This window comes from Cygnus olor, chromosome 1 (genome assembly GCF_009769625.2).
Source record: "Cygnus olor isolate bCygOlo1 chromosome 1, bCygOlo1.pri.v2, whole genome shotgun sequence".
Classification (NCBI taxonomy): domain Eukaryota; kingdom Metazoa; phylum Chordata; class Aves; order Anseriformes; family Anatidae; genus Cygnus; species Cygnus olor.
In genome coordinates this window covers 971,793-997,187 of record NC_049169.1, presented here as the reverse complement: position 1 = coordinate 997,187, position 25,395 = coordinate 971,793, and the positions used below count along the sequence as shown (strand labels likewise).

Below are 25,395 nucleotides of genomic sequence, written 5' to 3'. Positions count from 1 at the left end.
ACGGGTGGGTGACTGCCTGGGATCCCAGGGGGTGCGCCCTCCAGTCCACCCGGAGCGTGGCTGGCGGGGAACAAGCGCTCCAGGAGGGCTCCTCCACCCGCTGCTTAACCAGGGGTTTCCAAGGCTTGGGTAAAACACCGCCGCTGCATTAATGAGGAGTGGGGAAAAGCCGGCCCTGGAAGCAGCGCTCAAGTGCTTAAAAGCCTCTTCTGCAAACGCAGCTGCCGCTCTCCACGGAATTGCACAAAAGCAAACATTTGCCTTAAAAGAAAAGAAAAAGCGGTGACCTTGGAGAGACACACGGGTCCGCAGCCACGCCAATCCAGGACACTCGCCCCAGGCCGTGCCTGGGAGCCACCGCTGTGCTGGGAGCCTCCACTGGGCCAGGATGTGCAGCTGCACCAGGAACCACCACTGCACCAGGAGCCACCCCTGCATCAGGTGCCAACGCCGCACCAGAAGCCATCGCCACGCCGGGAGCCACTGCCATGCCATGCCTTGTGCCGTGCCATGCCACGCCAGAAGCCACCACGGCACTGTGCTGGCCAAGCAGGGGCTGGGTCTCCCCCAAGGCCACGTCTTGGTGACGCTGATGAAAAATGCAAACCCTTCTGCAATTCCCAGAACAACTAAAATGCAATGATCTGTGCCGGGAGTCGGATAATAGAAACATTTAAGTGTCCAATACATATCGCCCTTAAACGCTACCCTGTCAGCCACCATTAAATACCGTTTTGCTGGCCTGTAAAAATGGGATTTCATATCGGAGGGGAAGTGGCCCAGTAGATCATTCTGGGAAGCCGTTCAAGAACTTGGACACACGTTTGAGGTTTTGCAAATAAACATTAAAAATCAATATAAAAGCAAGGACGCTAACTAAATTCTACGACCATCAAACATCCAGCAATTATGGCCACATATAAAGATATTGCTTTTTTAAACCGCTTTTCCAGCCAAGAGCTTGAACCGCAGCAGCACGCCCGTAAGCTGCCCCGCTGTCTGCACGCAGCGAGGGCTCCCACGTCTTCCGCGATCCTGCAAAGCCAGGCGCCGAGCGGCAACGTCTCCTGGCTTTGGGACTCGGGGTCTGGGTGCAAAGTGCTGTCTGCAGAAAAGCTGCCGAGCCCTGGAAAGGCTGCGGGAGGGGAGGGGAAGCAGAGGTTTTGGGAAGAGCTGTCAGAGCACAGCTCCAGGTGAGCGGCACTTCTGGCTCGGGCACCCTCCCCGCAGCACCGGACCCCCACGACCCCGCGGCACGGCGCACGCCAATAGGTGGCCCTGGCTCTCCCGGCTGCCAGGGGAAAGGCATCAGGCATGCAGGAAAGGGAAAAAAAAAAAAAAAAAAGGCTTATTAGCCTTATTTAATTAAAGGTGTGCAGCGAGGAAGTCGTTTTATTATCGAGCCAGTCGATGCATTGAGCGTCATCTTTGGAGTTTCTGGGGAAGGGGAGGGGGTCAGCTGCTCGCCCACACTCCTGGAAGCAGAGAATTTTAAACTGGAAATCAATAGCAGCATGCTGCTGCCCGCAGATCCGTGCCAGGAAAGCCAGGAAAAAAAAAAAAAAAGAAAAAAAAAAAGCTTCTTGTTCAAAATGAAGCATGGGGGGCCCTGAAAGCGGGTCCGAGCTGCACCACCCTGGGGATGTGCGCCCTGCACGGGGCCATGAGCGCAGGGGGACGGCACCCCCGGCCCCTCCGCTTCAAACCACTCACGTGTGGCTATAAACACGCAGCAGGACAAGTGAATTACGGCCCTCTTGTCAAATTAAAATCATTACACTGCACAGCAGCCAATTAGAGTCTATTTTCAGGAAGCCAGCGGCCCGTATCTGCCGCGAAGGATGGCGCCCTGCAACAGGAGGGGGCTGAACACAAAGCACCCGCGGCTCCTCGCTGCCCTGCAGGGCTCGGGGCTCCCCATGCCCAGCGCCCCGGTGCCCGGGTCCCTCAGATCAGGATGATGGCAACCCACCCGGCACGGAGCAGGCAGCGTCACCATCCTCTGTCTGGGATGGCTGCAAACCAGGCAGGTTTCTTTGTACCTGCACCCACGAGCAGGGACGTCCCGGCACGGAGCTGCCTGCCCCACGTGGGACATGGGACGCGGTGGGTGCCAGCGACCCGAAAAGGTCACAGAATTAAAGGCATGGAGCTGGGACACGCAGCTCTTCCCAAGGCACGGGGCGGGACCATGGTGGGGAGAGGTCTCCCCTCCCGTGCCGGCGCAATTAGGGAAGCTCGTTATTTGTTAAGCGATTAGTATGGCAAATCGACTCGAGGTGACACGGAGAACAAACTGCTCAACCCGGGGCTGCCAGCCATGGGGAACGGCCGCGAGCTGCCGGCCGCAGGACCCCGTGGGGTCGGGGGCTGCCAGGGCCCCTCCCACCCAATTCCTCCCTCTGTCCCTGCAATACCATCCCTCTGCCCTTCCCTCCCTACCCGTCCCTCCCTTCCCACCCCTCCCCGGTGCCGCGGACCCCCGGGCGCTGCCCCCTGCCCACCTCACCAGGCCCCTCACCAAACCCCACAGCTCCACACACTGCACCCTGCACCCAGGCGCATTGCCCATGTTCCCGACCTCTTTCTCTTTTTCCGAAGCGCTCAGGTACCCTCCTGGTGCCTCCACCCACTGAAGGGAGCCCCCCGCTGCCCACCCTCTCACCCCAGCCGTTGCTACAAGGCAGCCCCCAGGGCAGAACACCCCTGCAAGGCAACAAGCTGCTGGCAGCTCTCCGACCCAGGGCAATCAGCTGCAGCAACGACAGAGCCACAAATCCTGAGCCTGCATCTGCTGCCGGCTCAGCTTCGCGCAGGGGAGCACCGCCACAGGTGCCTGGTGCCCCCCCGGAGCATCACGGCGTGCGTCACGGTGCGCCTGCAGGGGGGAAGGATGCGACCCTCCCCCGGGGTGCGGGGCTCCCTCCTGCGGGCAGGGAAATCCCCGGGGGCAGCGGCGTGGGGGATGCATTAAAAAATCCTCGAGTGCCCCCCTGCTCAGCGCCCCGCACGGGGAGCTGGGAGGCCGGGAGAGCAGCGCGGCACGTCGGCGGCCCCAGCCCTCCCGCCCCCGCGCAGCCTCGGCTGAACCCGGCACGCTCGGCTGGCGGGGACGTGCCGACACGACATCCATCAGCGGGGACAGCGAGGCGGTGACAGCGAACACGGCGCCGTGCTCCTTGCTGCCGTTACAAGCGTGTCCGACACCGGGGCCCGGCTACGGGGCTTTAAAGAGGTGACTGCAGCCGGCGAGCAAAAAAAAAAAAGCACGCTGCTGCCGAGCCTCCGGGGAGAGAGAGGCTTTTCCATGCCAGAGGCTCTGCAACACCTCGAGGCTTTGTCTGCAAGGACGCGGAGGCATGCGCTTGGTTTAACAGCACACGTGCGGACGCGGGGGCAGCACAAGCACCGGCACCGCTGCCCCAGCGCCTCGTCCACGGGCAGGGCGGCGCTTCCGCAGGGCCAGGGACGGCACCGGGAGCAGCAGCGGCTCCAGGAGCACGGTGTCGAGGTGCCTGCAGTCCTGCAGCGCTCGCAGCCAGGACACAAGGACGAGGGGCTCCCGCTGAAACGACCGGCGCTTTGCTCAGGCATCCCCTGCCTGCACGAGCGGTGCAGTCCCTGGGCGCGCGGCGTCAAGTGCCGCTTCCAGCTCCTCAAGCACCTCGCCCTGAGCTCTGCCTGCTCTTCTGGAGAAGTGCTCTCGGCTCCTGGATTGCCTGCGAAGCAGCTCCCTGGCAGCAGGCACTCGGTGCCAAGGCGGCACGTGCCCTGGAACACTTCAGAGGAACGATAAACGCGGGGCGGCCGCGGCTGAGCCGCAGAGGAAGGGTTTTAAGCGGCGATAAGGGAGAGAGCGCGCGCTGAGAGCCCCTGCGGGACGGGATTTACCGAGCGCTGGCACCAGCTCGGCTCCTCGCGCAGCAGCATGAGTCCCACGGCGCCAGCACGGAGGGGTGGCTGTCCCCCAGCCCCGGCATTTTGGGGTGCCACCATCACCAGCAGCTATCGGTGACCCCCGAGGGGCTGCACAGGAGCAGCACAATTGTCGCAGCAGCCGGCCGCTGCTGAGCCTGGCGAGCGGAGGCAGCCCCGGCTGCGGCTCTTTTCCCGCTGGTCTCAGAGAGGTGAGGGGAAGATCAAAGCATCTCAGTGGATATTCCTTCAGTTAACGAGAACAGCCAGAGTTACAACCGTAAGAGGATTAGCCGCAAGCAGCCATTCTGGGAGCTCCATAATACTCAAAGGCTTCAGGGCAAAAGGGCACCTCTAAACTAATGGGGATCAGGGAGAAGCTTCCCCCGGGTGCCTGTTATCCCGCGGCTGCTGCGGCAGGGTCGCTCCCACCTTGTTCCCGGGCCCCAGGCTGTGGTGGGAGGGCAGGCAGGAGGCTCAGGGAGCCCCAGCACATCGCTCACACAGCTTGTATGTGTGACAGCCTCGTCCCGAAGGTGCCCCGCGCCTGCTCCCCTCTCCGTGCTGGGCACCCCGGGGGTGTCCGCGCTCCTCCCCGGTTCCCCAGCAGCCGCGCACAAATTCTGGGAGAAATTCGGAACTTCTCCATTTGCTACAGCAGTGACTACAAGAGGAGAGCAGAGCGGCCAGGTGCTGCACAAGGGTGCCATGGCGAGGCAGGCGGCAGCAGCACCAGCACGGCTCGCGGGGACGAGCGCCCCAGCACTGCCGAGCACACAAGGAGCCAAGTGAACCCAGAGTTCGGATGGGAAGAGGAATGAAACCACACGGGTATAAAATGGGGAGGAATGGTGCCCACGCAGCCTCTGGCCCACACCAGGAGCCCCCAAAACCAGCAGCCCCCAACCCCGCACACCACGGGGCTCCCAGCACCAGCCACAGCAGGAAGTGGGGGGGGGGGTCGCCCCAGGGCTGAATCGTCCCCACTGCACCCAGGTGGGTGGCGAGCCCTCAGGTGGGTGTTGGAGCACCTCAGGCCGAGGAATGGCTCCAGCATCATTAGCAGGGTCCAATTAAAGCTACTTCTGAGCTGAACATCTATAGCAAAAAAAATAGAGAGGTCCCCATTTTAATCGCTTTCATTATCAAAACGGACTCCCTGCTGGAGCCTTGTAATTGGAAGCCTAGCATTTTAACGAGGTTTGCATTCTGTCAGAGCGCATTGGCAGGGCGAGGAGAAGCAGCCCTGCTTCGGGATCCCCCAGCCCTGCAGCGGGTGCAGAAAGGTGCCCCCAGCGCCCCAGCACCCACCCAGCCATTCCCAGCCCACTGCGAGTACGCCTGGTGCCTCTCCATGGCATGGGCATGAGTGCGAGCAGAACGGGGCGATGCTGCCCTCCTCCTCCTCCTCTTCTTCCTCCTCCTCCTCCCCAAAAGCCAGGCTGTGGAAGCATCCATCGGCTGAAGCACCGCCAGAATTGCACGTGGACAGACATACATCCCTGCAGTGGCCGGAGGGCACCCTGGCACCGAGCCGTGGGTATCGCACCCGCAGCACGTGCGTGGGTCAAGCCACAGCTCCTGGCACAGCCCAGCGCCGGGCTGAAGCCACGCACATCCCCGGTGCCAGACGTCCCCCTGCAAGCCGGTGTCCTTGGGGTGGGGGCCAGCAAAGTCAGGGCAGGAGAGCGAGCAACCTGCAGAAAGCAGCTACCAGGAAGGGCAACGGCTCCATCCAGGCCTCTTCCCATAAAACCGATCCCGTGACCGTCCTCTGCCTCTCCCATAAAACCCTTCAGCGCCCAGCCCAGTATTTACGGTGCTGCGGGGACGCCCTCCCCAGGGCTTCGGGTCTCCGCGCTCCTGAGGACTCTCCAGCAACCGTCAATCTCCATCAAGCCTGAAAGCACTCGCTAAGCCTTTCGGGAGAGGCTCTGATTTACACCTTTTACCCCCTAATCATGGGGGTCTCCTCCTCTGCTACATCGCGATGGGAAGAGCAGGGGGAGCCCCTGCCCCGCACACCACAGCCTCCGAGGGCGCAGGGCTTTCTGCTTTTCAGCCCAGCGGGGCGCACACCGACTGCCCAACGTCAAGGCTGGGGTGACGTCCCCACCGGTCTGACCCACAGACACCGGGCACGGACAGACAGCCGCCCGCCGCCGTGCCAGAGCCATGGGTCAGGAGCCCCGAGCCGCCCGGGTGCTGTTCACGCTCCTCTCCCCAGGCTAAGCCGTGAGCTTTGCTCCTCTCCGGAGGCAGCAGCAGCTGTTTAGGCCGGGAGCCCCCTGCGCACAGCGTGACGGATTTCACCCCACGCTGGGAAAAAACAGCCAGGAACACAGCCCCTGCTCCACGAGGCACGGCACAGCACCAGCACCAGCCCGGGAGCGCGCAGAGGCAGCAGGCGAAGCAGGACGCGGGGTTTTCTGCAGGGATTTCAGCCCCTGCAGGCAGCGCCTTCCACCAGGCGCACGCAGCTCCGCGGGGACCCTGACCTCGCTCCCCCTCGTCCCGCATCCTGCAGGGGACGTCGCCCTCGCCACCCCCGCCGCATGAGAGCCACGCATCCTGCGGGCAGCACCGCGGCGTCCCGGGGCAAAAAGCAGGCACATCACCAGCAGCTCCGGCTGCCCCGGGAAGCAGCCCCCCCGCCGGGCTCAAACCCAAGCAGGGGCGCAGCTGAGGCTGAGGCAGCCGCACTCCTAATTGCTTGCGAGAGCCGAGCGCTTATCTCCCGCCGCCACTGTGCTCAGCGTCCCTAATTCCTCAAAAGCCGGCACAAAAGCACGTTTCTGTTCGCAGCCTGGGCTTCTGCAACCGCTCCGTGCCGCGGCCTCGCTCCTCGCCCGCAGCAGCGCGGTTTGGGAAGGGGAACGGCAGCACAGGGGCCGGAGCCAGCGGCAGGGTCCCCGCACCCCTGCATCGCTGCGTCACGCGCCTGCTGCCATCGCCTTAGCAGCGGGCTCCAATTAATACTGCTCGTCTCGTCGGCCTCAGCCGCAGGTTGAGCAGGCGCCCTCTCGGGAGCTGGCTCTCCTGCAGCAGAGGGATGGGACGGATCCTGCCCGTGCAGCGCCGGGACGAGCCGGCTTCACCACGGGAACTCCTCCAAGCCCACGAGCACCTTCAGCACACCGAGGGGCCAGCGGCCACGGGGCAAGCACCGTGCCCCAGCCCACCCGAGGGAAGGCTGCTCACCCCCAGCGCCCCGCTCCCAGCCCCGCAGGCTGACGGCTGCGCTCAGCCGCAGCCCGGGGCTGCTCCGGGAATTGTGAGATGGTGGGGAGGGGACCCGGAGAGCCCCAGCCACGGGGAGCTCCTGCGTGAGCAGGATCCGGGTTAGCGAGGGCTGAGCTCTTGGGGCACACGTGTGCTCCGAGGGGGTGCCCGGGCAGCGCTGGGGACGAGGGGAGCGGGCAGCTCGGGGCCGTGGCGGAGCCTCCACGGGGAAATAACAGAGCCCCCGCAGAGCAGCCACGGGACGCACAGAAACCACGTGCAATCGGTGCCCTCGCCAGCTCTCTCCCAGCACAAAAATAAAAAGCAAAACTGCACGTGCTGCTTTGGCACAGAACTTCACGGCGAGCACCGGCCCCCTCCCTGCTCCTCCACATCCCCCGGGCGGCCACCCCGCCGCCCCCGGGACCCCCGGAGGCAGACCCCAGTGGCGAGGCTGCGAACAGCTAATGGAAGTTATTTATTAGGCGATTACCAACTTGGCTGTGCCTGCGCCGAATTAAGATAATTTGTAATTACGCGCAACGCTTTTAGAATACAGCACGCTTATGTTTTTAGTCACTTGTTTTATTAAATTAAACGCTCGGGCTAATTACAGGCATCCTTTGGATATCTCCCTCTCAACTATCGACAATCGGGGAGCCTGTCGCCAGCAGATAGCGTGTTTATTGCTCCGAGTGTGTTTGCTCACACAGGAACGTTCAGGGCTGTAATCAGCAACTATAAATTACATCGTTAAGAACGGGATCACCCTCTGCAAGGAAAGCCTCTGCTTAAACCTATCAAAATTCCTACGGAAAGTAATTTCTAAGCGACTGAAGTTTTTGTTTCATGAATATTGGAGGAGAATGGCTGCAGACGGGGGAGGTTTGGGAAATAACTCCCAAATTCATGAATCTCCACGCGGCCGCGGGAAGGAGCGCCGCGCCACGCGTGCGGCTGTCGCCATCTCCTCCAGCTGGGAAAACGGGGGAGCATCTTTTTGTGCCAGTGGGAAACCCAGTGCCCCTTCCTCTCATGTTGCGCAGGAACTAATCTGAAAAATCATCTGAGTACAAAATTGCCCATCAATGGGGAATTCATTAGCTGGTGGTGCTTTGGCAACTCGCACAGACAAAGAGCTACCTCTCCACGGACGAGGAGATAATGTCGTCGCTAATGAGGAAATTGAGATGTGTAAAAATACTCAGCAATTTCAGAAGGATCTTTTTTTTTTAATTTTAATTTTAACCACCACAATACTTGAGTTCTATTTTCAGTGACGCCGTCTTCCCACAGCCAGGCCAAGGGAGCAGCAAAAAGCACCTGGCGCAGGATGCCCTCAGATCACCCGCAGCCGGCCGCATGTTCACGAGCACCAAGAGGGCACGGGGCTGGTGGGCAGCGCTGCCCAAACGTGGGATGGCTCACTGCACCCACAGCATCTCCCCAGCAAGGTTTTGTCCAAAATAACGCTGTTTCATTGGATTTATGATTGACACCTGCTTGCCCTAATGCAGACCCTCGGAGGGCTCACGTGACATTTAAAAAATATTTCTCCTCGGTGGGTTCGATGGCTCCTCCTTTCCAATTGCTTCTCTTTTGCCTGAAGCCTCAAGAGGCTCAAGGGGACCTGAGCCCCCCCGGCGCTCCCCCCAGCAATCCCAGCCCCACATGGCAGCAACGGGAGCGGGCAAAACCCATCCCCTGCGGTGCTCCAGCTCCGGCACCGCCGCGTTCACACTGCGCCTCTCCACCTGCACCCATCGGGCAGCAGAGCCCTGCACTGACATCGGGAATTAAACTTTCAACTGGTAGCTGGCAAGCCATTAGGTGTCATCCTCTGGCGTTCCCAGGCCATAAATTCCTCTCGTTTGAAGCAGGGAGATGGAGCATGCCACCTGAGCCACCCCTTCTCGCGACACCCCTGCGAGCCGTGCGGAGCAGCACGGCGGTGGGGCCAGGGGGGCTCGGGTGCGACTCCCCGAGTGCCAAGCCTGGGGATGCAAGGCCATGCAGACAAGTCGGGGCAAAAGGAAGAAAAAAAGGAATCCTGGTTCCTGCACAGAGCAGGAATAGCACCGGGCAGCACCGGGGCACTGCGGCTGTGCCTGCAGCTGGCCCCACAGAGGAAATGCACCCAAAGCACCGGGAGAGGCGCGGAGCAGCAGAGGAGCAGAAAAGAGGAAAGAGCAGGGGTGGGAGGCATGGTGGAGACCAGAGAATAGCAACCGGCAGCAGGGCTCGGGGCTCAGTTTGCCACCCGTTAATCCCAGCTGCTGGGCTGCGAACGGAACAATTCGGGGCCGAAACCCTTCAGGCTGGCCCCATTTCATCAGGGTGAAGATGAAGGGAACGCAGCTTGGGAAAGGCAGCAGAAAGCCTGGCTGGCCCTGCTTAGGATCGCAACAGAAAACCGCGCCAGCCCCAGCATCACACCCGGTCCCCAGGGTCCCCAGGGCTTGGCTGCAGCAGCTGCAGACGAGTGCCGGGCCGGCAGCACGCCAGCACCGCCTGGGCAGCTCCTGGGGCTGCTCCTGTGTCCAGCACCACCAGGACCCGGGCTGGGCTGCGGCACGCTCATGGCACACTCATGGCACAAAGCCTGCAGCAGGGGGATGCCCGTGCCAAGCCGTGCTGCAATCCAGCCACAAGCAGGGAGCCACCTCGGAAAGAAGGTGGCTATGCAGGAGCAGCGGCACGGCACGGCACGGCACGGCACGGCACGGCACGGCACAGAGCAGCTCCAGGGCCAGCCCTGCCCGCAGACCGGGACCGGGCTGTGCCTGCGGTGCAGCAGCCAGACCTCAATCAGGGCAGGCGAGGCGCCAGCCCCGTCCCCGCTGCGCGCTCTTGCAGCTGGAGGAAGCCTTCAGGAAGGAGCAGGCTGCCAGGCCGCGCTAGCTCCGGGGCTTTGCACAGCAATCACATCCTGCACTGCCTTCCGAGCCAGAGGGAAACGATGAAATGGAGCTGGCGGTGCCGGGAAGAGGACTCCTGCCAGCCTGGGGAGGCAGCGCAGGGCAGCAGCAGCAGCACCCTCAGTGCCGCCGGGCGCCCACGCTCCTTTGGCCACGGGGTCCCACTGCACAGCGTGCAGGAAGGAGCACGGAAAAACAGCAGCTGGCAAAATCACCAAACCGCGTCACTTTTCATCTGGAGGGAGGGACCAAGTCCCTGGCGTGCCATGGAGCACCCTGGATACCCCGAGTGGCCTCTGGCCCTGCACTGATGCGGAGTCTGGGACCAGCACCGGTCCCTCCTGGCAGCAGCAGAGGCTCTACCACGGCACAGGCCACCGAGGGTCCCTCCTGCCACCCTCTGTGCCCAAAGCACTTCAGGGATTTGCCCAACACGAGCCCTAGGCACCGACTTTGTTCCCACCCAGGCAATTGGAAACTCGTTAAAAAGTGCAAAACCCACTGAGGAGCAGCAGACTGGCTCCATAAACGCTCTCATCGGCACATAATGGGGCTTTTATGCTATTTTCCAATGGAAAAGTAATTTATCGTCCCCGGTCTCGCAGGGAAGTGATTCGATATGCTAATTGTCCCAACCGGCAGCACTGTGGGCGGCTCGCACGGCTGGCTGCGGGCGGAAGAGTAACTCTGCCCACAGGCGAGGCAGGGGGACAGACGGACACCCCGAGCGCTGGTGTTGGTGAGCGCCCGCACCGTGGCATCACCCCAACGTATGGCGCACGTGCCACGACACACAGGGTTACCCCAGACCCTCCAGCCTAATGCAGGAGGGACTGGGGACAATGCAGACCTTGCAAAATGATGTTTAGGAGAGGCAATTTTAGGATACCCTTCAGATGCCAGGCAGGGAACTGGAGGGCACAGGCACGCGCGGGGTTCCCCACGCCGTTCCCATGTCCTCAAGCTCCCCGGTGCGTCCCGCCAGCCCTGCTGCTCCTGCAGCTCCTTGAACCGCTCCCGGCTTCTCCCAGCACTGCAGGTGCTGCCGGTGCCGGAGCGGCAGCCGGGGCAGGACTGCTCGCAGCAGGCATGGAGCCACAGCCGCTGAAACTCAGAGCAAGCATCGTCTGAAAGTCATCACCGAGTGGCTCGGGGTGGCACGGGCAGCAAGCCCAGAGCCCCCAGTGCCAATTAGCCGTTTGCTGATGACCTCTGGTGAGGACTAAACGTGCTGGAGGAGCAGGGCTGCCTCTGGGAGCAGGCACTGCTGCAGGCACCGCAGAGCGATGCTGCGGGGCACCGAGGAAGGGCTCGTGCTGCGTTCTGGTCTCGAGCAGCATTTTGGCTGATCCAAGCACAAGGAGCGTGAAAATGCAGCTGTCGGTCTCAGAATGGGGCTGGTTCTGTAGCCAGGCATCGGGATGCTCGGCGAAGCCTGCTGGAAACGCTTCTGCTTCGTTTCAGCCCTAAAAGCGGCCCCGAGGTGCCGGGGACTGGCTCTGCTCAAAGCCCAAGACCCAGGAACGCTCGCAGGCTCCCTGCCTCGGGTCTGGCAGCCATGTCAGGATTTTACAAAACCTCCATTCTTTCCAAACCGTTAACCCGAATTTTCGATGATACTGCAAAACCCGACCGCTTCATCACAGCGCTGTCACTCGGCAGACTGCGCTGCCCCGGCCATGCTGCTGAGCGCCCCTTTGGAGCACGGTGTGGGGGAGCATCCTCCTCCCACCGCATCCCTGCTCCCGGGGACTTCTACGTCTGCGTGCACCGTGTGTGAGCCAGTGAAGCTCAGCACGGTGCTGAGCCGCGCACCGAGCCGGCAGCCAGGCAGGGATGCATTTTAATTCACCCGCAACCCCACTCAGCCCGCTCCGCAGAAGTCAGCAGAAGACAAAGCCCTATTTAAGCACAACGTGCCGAAACTGCTTGTGACGGGGGAAAGAATAGAAGCAAGGGAAAAGTAGGCCAGCAGAGCCCGGGCCAGGCGGGAGGCAAAAAGCTTTTAAGGACGGAGCTGGTGTCCCCTCTGTGTGGCCCAGGAGAGGGGACCCCATGAGCCACCACCACCGGGGCACGGGCACCCCATCTTGGAGTGGCCACGGGCACTGCCTGCCCTGTTTCTCCACAACATGCCCCATCTCCTCTGCACTTTCATCTCATCCATCCCAGATTTCACAGGATCGCACTTGGGCAGCTCTGGCCAGGTTTAATTCTGGCACACGGTGGCTGCCATGAGGCTGGGTCCGTGCTCAGAGCCTGCAGCAGAGGGGAAGGGGTGGGAGCTGCTCAGGGGAGAGCTTCCCCCCCCCGTGCTCTTACATCCTCCTTTTTCCCTTTCCCAGCACCTTTCACAGAAGGGGAAGGGCACGCAGCTGTGCACCACAGGACGATGCAGGCAGGAACACCCCTTACAACCCAGTGCTCCTCTGTACCCGCATGCAGCCTCTGCGCCAGGAACATGATTTGGGAGCCAGGTGCTGACCGCGTGCTGCTTCGCACCGAGCGTGCCGGGGGGGAGCAGGGTCCCTGGTGCACCCCCAGCCCCCAGTCCCCGCGGTGTTCCGGGTGCTGAGCACGTCCCCTCCCCACTGCACCAGCTTTAAAATAGGTCAGCGCCGTGACCCACTCCCCTCCAGCACACGGCGTGCCGCTGGGCTGTTTCTTGGGGGCAAAATGAAAGAGAATGGTAAAATTGAGCCTGAGCTGGCAGAGCGGGTCAGGGCCGGGGGCAGGCAGAGCCTCCCCAAGGCAGGACACGGCCACGCTTCTGCTGCCCTGCTGGGGAGGCAGCAGCTTGCAGCGAGCAGCCCGTGCAGAGGGGGCTGTGGGCATCAGCAGGGCCCCTGCTCTCTGAAGGCTTCGTTCTGAGCACGTTGGGAAACGTCCAGCCACGAACAGAGATCTTCGCAGGCTGATGGCAGGGGCCAAAGCTTTGAGCAGCACCGCACAGCCGGAGAGGTGCGGGGAGGGATGGGCCAGCAGCAAAATGCGGCGGTGCTGGGGGCACCGAGCTCTCCATGCCAGCCACCATCCCCTCTGCAGGGACGGGGGTGCCTTTGCCATCCGTTGGGCTGGAGGTTGAAGAGCTGAGATAAGGCAGCAGGCGTGTGCGCCGAGCTGCAAAGACGACACCGGCTCTGAGGCAGCGCCTCCGAGCACACCCACGTGCCAGCACTGCCCCGCAGCGTGCGCCCCCGGTACCCCCAGCAGGGTGGGGGCAAGCCCAGAGATGCGGCAGGGCCAGGGGCGATGCTGGGAACTTGCGGGGCACCGCAGAGTCACTGCTGGCAGGGACGGCTCTGACAGCCACGCGGATGGAGCAGAGAGTCCCAAAGCCATCCACTGCCGGAAAAAAAAACGAGCGGCTTTTGCAGAGGCAGGTCGGTCGCATACCTAAAATCACGGGCTCAAGTTTCCCGAGGCACAAGGGTGCTGTTGCTAGGCACGACGTTAATTGCACAGTTCAGCAACGTGGCAGGATTGCACAGCTCCTCTCTAATTTAGTGCAATTTAACCATCAATGGAGGATTCACAGCGGCTTCCTGATGAGATCAAAAGGTCAAAGCTTCATCCTCCCATCAGCAATTCCGTGCTCACCCGCCAGACTGAGAGGCATTTGCCACTGCCACAGCACTCCCGTCAGCCCCAGCCACCCCAAGAAGCCGGGGTGAGGCGTGCAGGACGGCCGGGTCCGAGGCTCGTGTGCTGCAAGCCCCGCAGTCCCCAAGGCTCGCCAAGTGGTGCAGCACCAGCTCCTCGAGCCTGGGGAGCACGAGGCGCAGCCCCATGGGGGTCACCTGCCTCGATGCAAGCTGGCAGCTGCCGGGATCCTCCTCGGAGCATCGGTGTCAGAGCACCAGGCACTTCTGCTGGGTCAGAAGAGTGACAACACTTAAACGTACGGCGTTTGGGAAGCATTTTAGCACAGCCCAATCTTCGGGGCGTATTACTTACACGGCATCAATGAGACCGAGCGCTTAAGTGCTGCCGCGATTCGCACAACATATGGTGTGGACGCTTCTTCCTCCCGGCGATGCGCCCTGGAGCTGTGCGCTGTGCTTTGCCTGGGGCAGGGAGCCTGTCCCCCCCCGGGAGCCTGTGCCTCAGGAGCCCGTCTCCCCCAGCCAACACCAGCCACGGGCCCGGGGGCTGGCCGGGTGCCTGCAGACCTCAGGCAATCCCCAGCGCTCCGCTTCTTTTCTTTTTGCTTCTTTTCTTTTTGCTTGGCTTTGCTCTGTAAGCCGCGAGCAATTTACCGGGACGCCAGAGGCACTAATCCCCAGGGGAACCCAGCTGTGCCAGCTCACTCACATGAACCCACCTCGGATCAGGACCTGCGCCTGGCCCCGGCACAGCCCCGAGAGCCAGGCTCTCCTCGTGCCGTCGCGTGGCCGCACGTAGCCGGGGTGAAAAACCCGCCTGAGGTGAAGCAGCGTGACCTCGCGGGGCTCCAGCCTGCTCCCTTCTGCAGGTGCAGAGAGGTTAGGACGAGGTGCCCAAGACAGAACAGCGGGAGAAGGGAGAACAGTGCGGCCGGGGCTGCCAGAACACCTGCACACCGCTCAGGGAGGCTCTGACCGTAACAGAGCGGAGCGCCCGCTGCGGTGATCGCCCCCGTCCACGGCACCCTGAGCTGCCGGGAGCCGGATCCTGGCAAGCCGAAGCCGCAGACCACGTGCCAGACAATCGCCTTCCAACAGTGGGAAGACTTGGGGGAAGGGAGAGAAGAACTGCTGAGAGAGATGCAAGCTAATCATTTTTACACTAGAAGGAGCATGCTGCCCGGAGGGCAAAAAACAGGTTGCAAGAACATGCTGACTTCATGCGTCTTCGCCCTGGAAGCTATTGCAGCCCCTATTAAATATTGATCAGGAAACTCCAGTGCCCCCACTTTCTGCTCCCGCCTCTCCTTAGCTGCACCTCTCCTCCGCCAATATTTAGAATACATTAGGGCCATATGCCTGAGCACTTAGCATTTTACGCTGCACTGCTCCGCTGGCGAAGCCGCGCTCGCCGCGCGTCCCATCCATGCCCGCAATCAGTTCTGTTACACGATACATGGATGAGTTACTGTGATCCTTGTAGCTGTAATTTAGCGGAGATGAGACACTGATGAGTTCGTGGTTTTGTTTCTCATTAATCTTTTATGCTCGTTGAGTGCGGTGCGCTTTTCGTAGTACAAGCCCGGCTCGACAAACAGGGAAACAAGACTGTCTCTGCAGGCGGACCCCGCTGCCGCGGGAGGCCATCCCTCGCCGCCGGGCAGGGTGCGCGGCGGCTGCGGCAGCCTCGGATTCATCTCCAGGCGCAGTGACCCCAGCCGAGTGCCACTCGCAGGCGTTGAGCTGCAGAGGACGGGGGATGTCCTCACCGCACCTCCTGCGGGTGACGGTGTCAGGCTGGAGGTCCCAGGGAGCGCGGTGGAGCTGGGGACCCGCAGGCTCCTCCAAGGCTCGTTGCGCTGAGCCGCCCTCCTCGGTTAGTGGAAGGAGGGAGGCGCCAAGAGCGGCCCAAAGCAATGGGAGAAGCCAGGAGACGGACGTTAAGCAAAGGAAACGAGGGATGGACAGCCCTCAAGCTCGGGGCAGCCTGGATGGCCCTGGGACGGACAGCAGGAGGGCGCTTGGTGCCAGAGACCGGCAGCAAGGCGCCGGGCAGGGAGGGGACATCGACAGCGTCAGCCCAGCCTTGCCGCCGCTGCCCTACGAGCGTCCGGAAGGGGAAACCCCATGCACAACCCATCTCACCACAGCCTGGGTGCATCCCAACACAGCTCCTGAGCCCCAGCCCAGTGCTGGAGGGGCAGGGGGGCCGCTTGGTGCCCCCCACCAGGGTCACGCCGCCTGCCAAGCCGCACGCAGCCCCCGCAGGAGGGCTGGCTGCAGAGAGCATCGGGCAGGCACCTGCAAACTGCGGCCGAGCAGCCGCAGCGCGCGGAGCCACGTCCTGGACAGCCCGACCTGACCAAGGGGCACAGCGCTGCGGGACAAAGCTCCTTTCTGGGGGCAAAGCAGCTAAAAACAGGCGTGATGTGACCCCTCCTGAACAGCTTGCTTCCGAATCTTAAAAGGGGTTATAAATCCAGCTCCAACAGAGCCCGAACCAGCAGCTCGAGGGGTGCGGGCTTCCCCTGACCCCGAGATCCATCTCCTGCCTGTCCAGGGCCACGTGGACGTCAGCGGCCCCGGCTGTGCTGGAGGCGGCCGGCGGCAAGCTGGGCAGCTCGCTCTTACAAAGCACTTCCAGCCTCACATAAATATCTTGGCAATCAGCAAGTGACAGGGAAAGGAGCAGAGAGAAAGTACCGCAGTTCAATGGGGTTTGAGTAAAATATTACTCTTTCTAAAATCTGCTGGAGCGTGGGAGAGACTGAGCGATAAAGGAGGGGGTGCGGGGACTCGGCGATCCCCGGGGGGATGCGGGACTGACCCTGGCAGCTGCCCCGGCGCCCCGCAGAGGGGGCTCTGCCCTCACCCGGGCTCCGCTTTCCATGGGGAGGCGGCAGAGCCGGGGCAGAGGTCACGGCGCCGAGCCGCAGAGGCCAGGTTGGACAAGAGATTCCGGGCACAGGGAAACCTCGTCAGGACTCCAACAGCGGCACCTCCGGGAGCCGCCTGGTTGCAGTCCAGGTCGCTGCCCCAGCGCCGACCTCCGGCGTCCTTGCTCTCTGCAGTGGACTCGCCGTGCCCGGCTGGGCAGAGGGGCAGGGCCACGTGCGCTGCGCACAGCATCCTGCCCCCGCGGCTTCCATCCCTCCGTTCTTCTCACCTTGAGCAGCGAGGAAAGGGGACTGCCTGCCCGCTGAAGCAGCGAGCCAGCCCCGGTGCCAGCTCTGGGCTAGGAGCCCAGCCGGCGCCCGCGGCGGGGGCTTCCCATGGATGCTGAGCATGGCAGCGATGCTCTCGGCGGGAGGGAGGCGCTGAGCAAGCACCCAGCTGCAGCTCCCTGTTGCAGGGCGTCCCAGTTTCGTCTCCGACAGCCTAACGCCAGGCAGGGGAAGGGGAAGGCACACGGCCAGTGGGTGGGTGCTGCTGGGCACCAGTCCCCGGGGAACGGCGGGAGCTGGGATTCTATGGGGTAGGGGAGCAGTGGATGTACCGTGCCCCCATGTGCTCAACGGGACGGGCAGGAAAGGTGCCTGCCTCTCTCAGACAAGTGGAGATGCTGAGACCCCCAAGCAGGTTAGGCCTGACGGCACTGGGGCTCTGCCATCACACGCAGGCTCCCCATTCCTCTAATCCCGGTAATCCCTGGCTGCGAGTCCTCCCACCAGCAGGGACCTCGTGGTGGGTCCCGGGGGATGCGTGGGGCCGTCTCAGCCAAAAGTTCCCTGCTCTATCAGCAGCCTAAGGAAAAAAACTCAGCCCCAAATCCATCTGTTTTTTTTTCCTCTGAAGCCATTTCCAGCTTCCCTACGCTTCCAGCTTCTGACTGCTTTGTGGGAGTGACGGTTCCCCTAAGCTTGCCTGGTGCGGTGACGGCCGCCAAGGCGCACGTCGAGCTTGCAGTTAGCGGCCACTGTGCCAGGAAAGCTCCAAGCAGGCACGAGCTCTTGCAGCAGCTGCCCTGGAGGCACGGTCGGGGGCTGCGGGGGCTGGCAGAGCCTGGGGCTGAGGAACGGGCACAGCAGCATCCTGCGACCAGGGCGAACAAGGCAAGCCAGGCAGCCGTGGCTTGAGATGCTCACAAAATCCAGCCCGGCTCCATCCAGGCAGCCCTTGAAGAACTCCCTCCCGGTCGCAGCCCCAGCCCCTGCCGCCCCGTCAGCCTTATCTGCGCGGCGCAGGCGGCAGCAGGGACCTTCCCCAGGTGCTGGAGATGCGGCACAGGCAGCAGAGGAGCGGGGACGTCCCCACTGCTGCTCCCGCTCCCCTTCCTCCACCTCCCTCCGGCTCTGGAGCCAGGCAGGGGCAGCGTGGCCCTGGCAGCCCTCGTGTCCTGCACCGCTCCAGCCAGGAGGCACCGGCCCCGTTCAGGCCCCCAGCCACCACCCGCAGGGCTTCTTCCTTACGCTTTTTTCCTCCTCGAGCCAGGGTCCGTGTCTGATTCCCCCGCTCCAAGAGTTCTACCAATTAAGATATCAATTTAGATAAATTGTGGGATCGGAGCAGATTTGTAGTGCTGTTGCATCAATTGAGCAAATACAGCTTGCTAGAACACAGAGCTGCTAACAAGCTTCTGTAATTTAGCTGTCCAAGGGAATGAACTTCTGATTAAAAAAGCTCAGCCGAAATCAGGTTCCTCCTGAGCACTGCGGACAGTGCCGTGGACGGGAGCTGCCGAAAAGAGCCCGAGGGAGTCCCAGCCCTGGGGCCAGTTGCACGCTCACCGTCCCCAGCACTGGGCTCCGCTCCAGCTGCCTGGACAGACCCGTCACCAGGACAGACGGACAGACCACAAAACCTCCCAATGGGCTGAGTAGTGCAGGACACCGGGGTGATGGGCACCAGCCGCAGCAATGGGAGAGGCTTCCCTGCACCCTGAGGTGCCCTGCTCGCCCCAGAGGTGCTCAAAGGGTGCCCAAAGAGCACCCCACACTCTGAGCCCACCATCTGGGGCTCAGCCCTGAAGCCAGGTCCTGCCTCGAGCTCCGACCCAGCATATCCCTAAGCTCATGAAGGCGAAGGATCGCTACGAACACCCAGCCTTTGATGCTGCCCACCAGCACGTGCTCCCCCGAATGGCACACCAGCCAGCCCAGCTGCCGCTCGCTGCGGGAAGGAGCCACGCCGCGTCCCGCTCCAGACCCTAGGATCGTCCCCACGCTGCCGCAGCACCGGCACCACACCTGCAGACCCAGCACCTGGGCAGCGGTGGGAGATGCATCTTCATCTGAATACATTACGTTCCTCGACAGAGACAAGCAATAGAGATATTAAATGCTATCAGCTCCCGCGCTCAGGATTCATTTCGCACTGGGTGATGAAGGCGGAAGATGAAAGGCTGTAGGATTTTATTACATTGAATTTTCAGTTTGTCATTTCCCATCCACTCGATCAGGTGCCTAGGGACCAATTTGCATTTTGTGCGATGGAGACGGATCTCCCCAGCGGAGCCGTGCTAGCTACTTGCTGCCTACTACGGGTTGCACGTATCCGGACCCAGGGAAGGGACGGGGCTGCGAAGAGCCCAAGTGAGCTGCAACGGGGCCGCACGAGGACAACGCCAGCAGCTCTGCCATGAGCTGCCAGACCCATGCTGGGCACTCGTGCAGCCCTTGCAAAACAACCTGAAATCAGCCCAAAACATGCGTGCGTGCACTCTGAGCTCAGGCTCCTCCTTCACAAGGGAAACCGGGATGGGGTCTGTGGCACCAGAAGCGCCCCACGCCCTACCTGCACGGAGCCGTGCTGGCACCGTGTGCCAGCCCCCAAAGCACGGCACGCAAGCCCAGCACCTGCTTAGTGGAGGTGGAGAGGGGTGCAAATACCCCAGTAAGGGCCGGGCTTGGTTGGCCAGGGCTGCTCTGGTTTGCTTTTTAAATTCTAAAGGGAAATCTGGAAGGGGAGGGGGGCAAACATTTCACCGATGGCATTCACAGGTAATTAAACAGAGCCGGAGATGAAAATGCAGAAGGACCTAAAGAGGGATGAGAACGAAAAAGAAAGAAATGAGGTTTAACAGAGCCACCCACGAGCCAGCGTGGCAGAACGTGCTCCCCGCAGGGCACGGCAGCAGCCTCGGGCAGCCCAGCACAGCGCGGGGAGCACAGCGGCACGAGAGGGGCCTGGTGCCCTCCTGGGGGGGCTGCCCGAGCAAGGGGGGCAGGCAAAGACACGCTGCAAGGATGCTCTCCGGGCACGGGGCAGCTCCTCTGCCAACCACCTTCAGAGAAAGGGGCCCAGGAGCTGCAGGGCCACGGCTCAGCCCCCACGGGGACGCGCTCTGAAGCCACCAGCGCAGGAGGGGGACGTGCGGGGACGCAACGCGGGCAGCGGGGTGCCTCATGGCCTGGGGTTACGCTGGCACTGCCGCCCTCGTAGCGCCGCACAATTACACACGGTGTGGGGGTTTGGCTGCAGGATGCCGGCACCTGCAATCTCAGGACGCTATTTAAAGATGCAGCTGCTTCCAAATGCCCCACAGCTTCCACCAGACGAGCCTCTCAAAGCAGAAGCCAGCAGCAGGCGAGTGGGTTTGGGGCGGCGTGGCATCGGCAGCGGGCTGGTGGCCCAGCCCCAACCACTGCTCAGGCCGCTGCTGCAGGGATGCAGCAGGCAGAAAGTGGCCAAATTCAGGGCAGAAGGGGTCGGGAGCCCCCCAGAGCCCACGTTCTGGGCATCCCCGGGGTACGCCTGTCCAACACGGTGGGGCCGGTGACGAGCCCGGCAGGCACGGAGAACGCGACTGCCCGTGCTGTGGGGACACCGCTCCAAAAGGAGCAACGCTTCCACGAGCGGAGCGGGCGGCAGGGAGCCGTTCTGCAGTCTCCTTGGAGACCACGACCACTGCAAATGATCCACGCTCCCCCCGCAGCACGGCCGCTCCGGGGCAGCCCCCCGCCGGCACCGGTGCCCGGCCCCTCGCCCTCCCCGCCGTGCAGCGCGCCGCATCTCCGGTCCACCCAGCTCTGACGCCAAAGGAACAGCAGGAGGAACGGGCTAATCTGGGAAGTTATTCATAATTCAGTGTGTACAAAACAAGGCAGCAGCCGAGGAGGCAGGAATTTCCAAATTACGGTTCCCACAGCAACCCGAGCTCGGTCCCCGCAGCCGTGCGCAGCTCCACGCGCTCGGGGGCTCCCGGCGCCGCTGCGGCGCACGCACGGCCACGCAAAACGCCACGTTGTGTGCGAGCCGGTGCTGCGTGGGGAGAAGCAGCCCTGGAAAAGGCAGCTTTCACGCAATCCTGCACGAAGGCTGGCTTTCTGCTCCCAGCTGGAAACCCCTCCTCACGTTCACGGGCAGGAGCAGCCCTCGCCATCTCGGGAGGCGCGGGATGACGGGGACGGTTCCGCTACAAGCAAGGCAGGCACCTGGTGGGCAGCTCAGCGGCTCGTGAGTGCATCCACCGCTGAAGGGGGGGGATGGAAAAAGCAGCCAGCAGGTAAATCCCTGCCCCACGGGGCTCTTGGAGCAGTTCAGAGCCAGCGCCACCAGGCAGCACCTGGCTCCTGTCCCTGCACGACGGGTGCCAGCCCCGCCAGCGGGTGCCCCCGGCCCCTCTGCCGACCTTTCTGGAGGGAGACAGCGGAGATGAAACCAACGCCCTGGCTCGTGTCCCGGCACACGTGCGTGATGCACAGCGCCAGGAGCACCGTTACGCAGAGGCTCAGCGTGTGGCCAAAGTGTACAAATGGCAAGGGTTATTTGGGGCACTTACACATACAGTCCTGTCGTTCACTTACAGGACGCGGAAACCCAGCGCAGAGCAGACCGAGGCACGCACAAGCAACGCAGCATTTCTGAATTTCTGCATTTCTGCATCAGCTCCTGGCACTTTGGGGCCAGGCTGCACGGGGACCCCAGCCCTGCCGCCCGTCACGGGACGCCAGCAGCTCTTATTTTCCCCACACAAGCACTAACACGGCCCCGTGCAGAGCTCCCTCCAACACCGTGGTGCCGCAGACAGCGGCCGAGCACTCGCTGAAGGGCAGGCAGGACAAGGAAAACCAAAGAGGGGTTGGCGCACCACCTCCAGCAGCCCGCAGGCTCCTGCTTCGCCTCCTGGCAATGGGCAAACAGCAGGGGAGGGGGATAGGGACGGTCACTGCGTCGTGCAAGCCCCTACCCAACGCCCAGGGCTGGGGGAGACCCCCAAGGACACACCAAGGGACACGACCCTTGGGGACAAGTCATCCATCCCGTCCTCCAGCACGTTCCCAAGCAGCCCCCACAGCCCGACCTCAACGGCCCGGTGCAGGCATCAGGGCACGGCCGGAGGACACGGCTCTCCCACCTCCAGAACGCGGTGGCAGGAAGCACCGGGTGCCACGGCACAGGCTCCCGTGAGGCCAAGGAGGGGAAACCGAGGCAGGGGATGAGACAGACCGACGTCTCCCTGCACCAGGCAGGGCACGCAAACTCCCCAAGGGTTCCTGCAACCCTCGAGAGGGGGCATCCCCCAGGAGAGAGGACAGCGCTGAGCAGGAGCTCACAGGGAGGGGAATCCACCTGGGGACGGCCACAGACACCGGTGACGCTGCCGCAGACGCCCCCTCCCGCCCCGCTGCCACCTCCCCACGGTCACCTGAGTGCTGTCCCCCTCCAGCCGGGGGGGTCGGATGCTGGACAGATGAATGGTTTTGTGGTCCCCAGAGTTCAGCTTCACCACGATGGCGTCGGCATTCAGCACCTGCATCACCTGGGGAGGGAGAGAGCGCAGCGGTGAGCGGCGTCCCTGCGGGCAGCACGACACGCACAGCACCACGGCCCCGAACAGCACCAGCACGGGGCACGTTCCCGATCCACCCCAGCTCCAGGGGCTGCCATCCAGCACAGAGCGAGCAGCTCTGAGCCTTGCCTGAGTGCCCAGGGCTCACCGGGGCAAACACAGCTCGCCAAAAACATGCCTGGTGAGCCTGGTGAGCTCAGCACCAGTCAGAGCCCCGCAGTATTCCCCAGTGACACCGTGGCACACAGGCACACTGATCTATCATGGACGATTACCAAGGTGATGCCCACTTCCCTCTCAAGTGATGGGACATTTGCTTTACGTATGGGCAGAGGGGCCCCTGCACGCGTGGTGCCAGCAGCGGCGCCGCTGGAGCAGACAGGGCACGACCGCGGGTTAGCTGAGGAGCAGGAAAAAGAGCAACGAGGGAATGGAGGAGCCCTGCAGACTCCTCACAGCCTTGGAGATACATATATATACACATATATTTCACAAAAGAAGTTTCTCTTGCTGCAAGCGTTGCTCCCAACAAGGTTTCCAATTTCCCAGAGCTGCGCTAGGCAGCGCGGGCAGGCACTGCTCACCTCCGCGGTGCCCGCAGCGGCGTGGCAAAGGGGAGGAACAGCAGCCCCCAAAGCACAGCATCCGATGGCACGGTGCCACCGTGAGCCCTGAGACCGGGGGACAACGTGGGGTCCATCCTGCAGGGGGTCCCACGGGGCCGCAGGGAGCAAACCTCGCAGAAGGCTCGGGTGCGCGCATCAGTCCTGGGACCAGAGAGCAGCGAGCGCAGGCGCAGGCCTCGCGGCTCAGCTGGTGGCTCTGCGCGCACCCAGGGAGCAAATTAATTAGAGCAACTGGTGGCAAGGGCAGGCAGGACAGTGCAAGCAGACGGAGGGGGCAGGAGGCTCCCAGCTTGCTGTTGTGATCTTCTCGGTCTTCATGAACCACCGCTCCCCAGCTTGGACCACGAGCATCTCCAAGAGCAGAACGAGGCACCTGGGTGCTCCCACCGCCACCATCAGCCTAGTGGGACCCACAGAAACCCTCCCTGAGCACGTGCTGTTACCAGCGAGGCTCACCCATGCCCTGCGTGCCTGTCCCAGACACCCCAGACCCGTGGCCAGAGCCGGCAGGGAGCGCAGAAGGGACCGGCCTTTTCCCGCTTGCAGCGCTTTTTGCCCCAGCAGGCACACCAGTCCCTCCCGATGTGCTTAGTCAAAGGGATAACAGGATTATAGGAATTAGAATTAAAACAGACACTAAGGATTTCCAGGGCTCCTCGGCACAGCAAAGCCCTCCGGGGGACATCCCTGCCCCCAGCCTCCGCCTCTCCAGCGAGGCAGAGCCTGAGGTTTTGTAGGCAGAGCTGCGCCCACGGCAGTTTGCATGCGAAATGGGGTAATCACATCTCATGCTTCAGGGCATTCAGGGGTCGGGAAGGGGCCCCAGCCTCCCTGCCCGGGTTACACCGGGCTGGGGAAGGGCCCCAGCCTCCCTGCCCGCGTTACGTGCTTGCTCCTTCCAGAAAGCAGGACTGGAGATGCAGCTGCGGCGGGGGAGCTGCAGGGCAGATTCGGGGACAAACGCCTTGCTGTACTACACCTCCACCACGCACGGCAGCGCAGGGAGCAGCGGTCAGGTCACATTTGGTCTGCGGCACCATGGGGGCTCCCTGTACGGGCAGGGCGAGCTGGGTGACCCCACGCCGGTGCTCCCCGAGCTGCTCTGCACGGTGGCATCCCCTCTCCGTGGGCATTGGTTCACAGAGCAAGGGCAGGCCTCTCCCCTCCATCTGGGGGTGGCCGCTCCTGCCCCAAGACCCCGCGCCCGCAGCCCCCGCCGGGCCGAGGAGATTGGCAGCAAAAGCCCGAGGCTCAGCACAGCTCAGGCACGGGGCCATTTTTCTTGCTCACAATTCCTCAGCTCGCTGTGGACAGCTTCCTTTATCCAATATTTATTGTGGCTTCACCTGCCTCAGAAAGGCACTTTGATAAACGGATTGAAAGGATTTTTTTATTTTTTTTTTTTTTAAATCTCTGCAGCTGCTGCAGAGGAGCCTGCGTGCCACGGTGCCGCTCCCCCCCCTGACCCAGCCTTCCCCCAGCTCGCAGCCCCCCCAGCGGGGCCGGGGGCACCTGGCCGAGCCTGGGCATCCTCCTCCCCTCGCCCCTCCACCTGCACACGAAGGTGAAGGCAGCAGGCAGTGACTATTTTTCACATGAGAAGTTTCTCTCGCTGCAAGCGCTGCCCCCAACAAGGTTTCCAATTTTCCAAGCCAGAGCCTTGCAACAAGCGAGAGCCGCGTCCAGCCGAGAGGCTGCTCCCCGGGCAGGGACCGGCCCCGACCCAGCTGCTGGGGGGCACCGCGGGAGCGAGGAGGGGACGGGGAGGGGTGGCTGCACAGGGCAGCCCTTGGGGACCCCCAGGATGGGGAGAGGCCGGCCTCCGAAGCGCTGCTGCCTCCTCCTTCCACCGCTTCGCCCTGGCTGCGTGCCGGGGAACAGAGGAGCCCATTCACGGCTCTCCCAGCTGCCGCGGGGCCACGCAGGAGCCTGGCAGGGCCCCAGGGCTGCCCACGGAGGCTGCTGCGCTCCCCTCCCCGCGCTAACGAGGGCAGCTCGTTATGGCAGCGCTCCTGGGAGAGGGCTCGGGGACAGGCCATGGGGCAGGGACTGTCCCCACAGCGGGGGGCGACCGCTGCTCCGTGCCCACGCACCGGGTTCGTGAGATGGGCACGGTGATTTTTTGGGGAGCCGGAGCCCTGCATGCCCAGCACCATCCCCTTACCCCCTACCCTGGTTCCCCAAATGGGGAACCGCTCTTGGAGAGGTTTTGGCATGCTTTTGCAATCAACTCCAGGAGGAGAGCAACTCCCCAGACTTGCTTTGGCAGATTCTGCCGAGATTTGAGATGATTTGGCCATGATAAACGGCCTAAGCGCTTCGGAAAGGGAAAAAAAATAAAAAAAAAAAAAAAAAACCACAACGCTGGGAGCTCATCC

General features: G+C 62.6%; 1 protein-coding gene across 1 annotated transcript in view; it reads right to left on the bottom strand.

Moving 5' to 3' along the window:
• SND1 (staphylococcal nuclease and tudor domain containing 1) overlaps window positions 1-25,395 on the bottom strand; it is a 91,142-nt gene that overhangs the window by 49,191 nt on the left and 16,556 nt on the right. Inside the window, exon 10 of the mRNA XM_040545188.1 lies at window positions 22,248-22,361. Within this exon, the coding sequence (XP_040401122.1) occupies window positions 22,248-22,361 (114 nt within the window). The remainder of the gene's footprint in view (window positions 1-22,247; window positions 22,362-25,395) is intronic.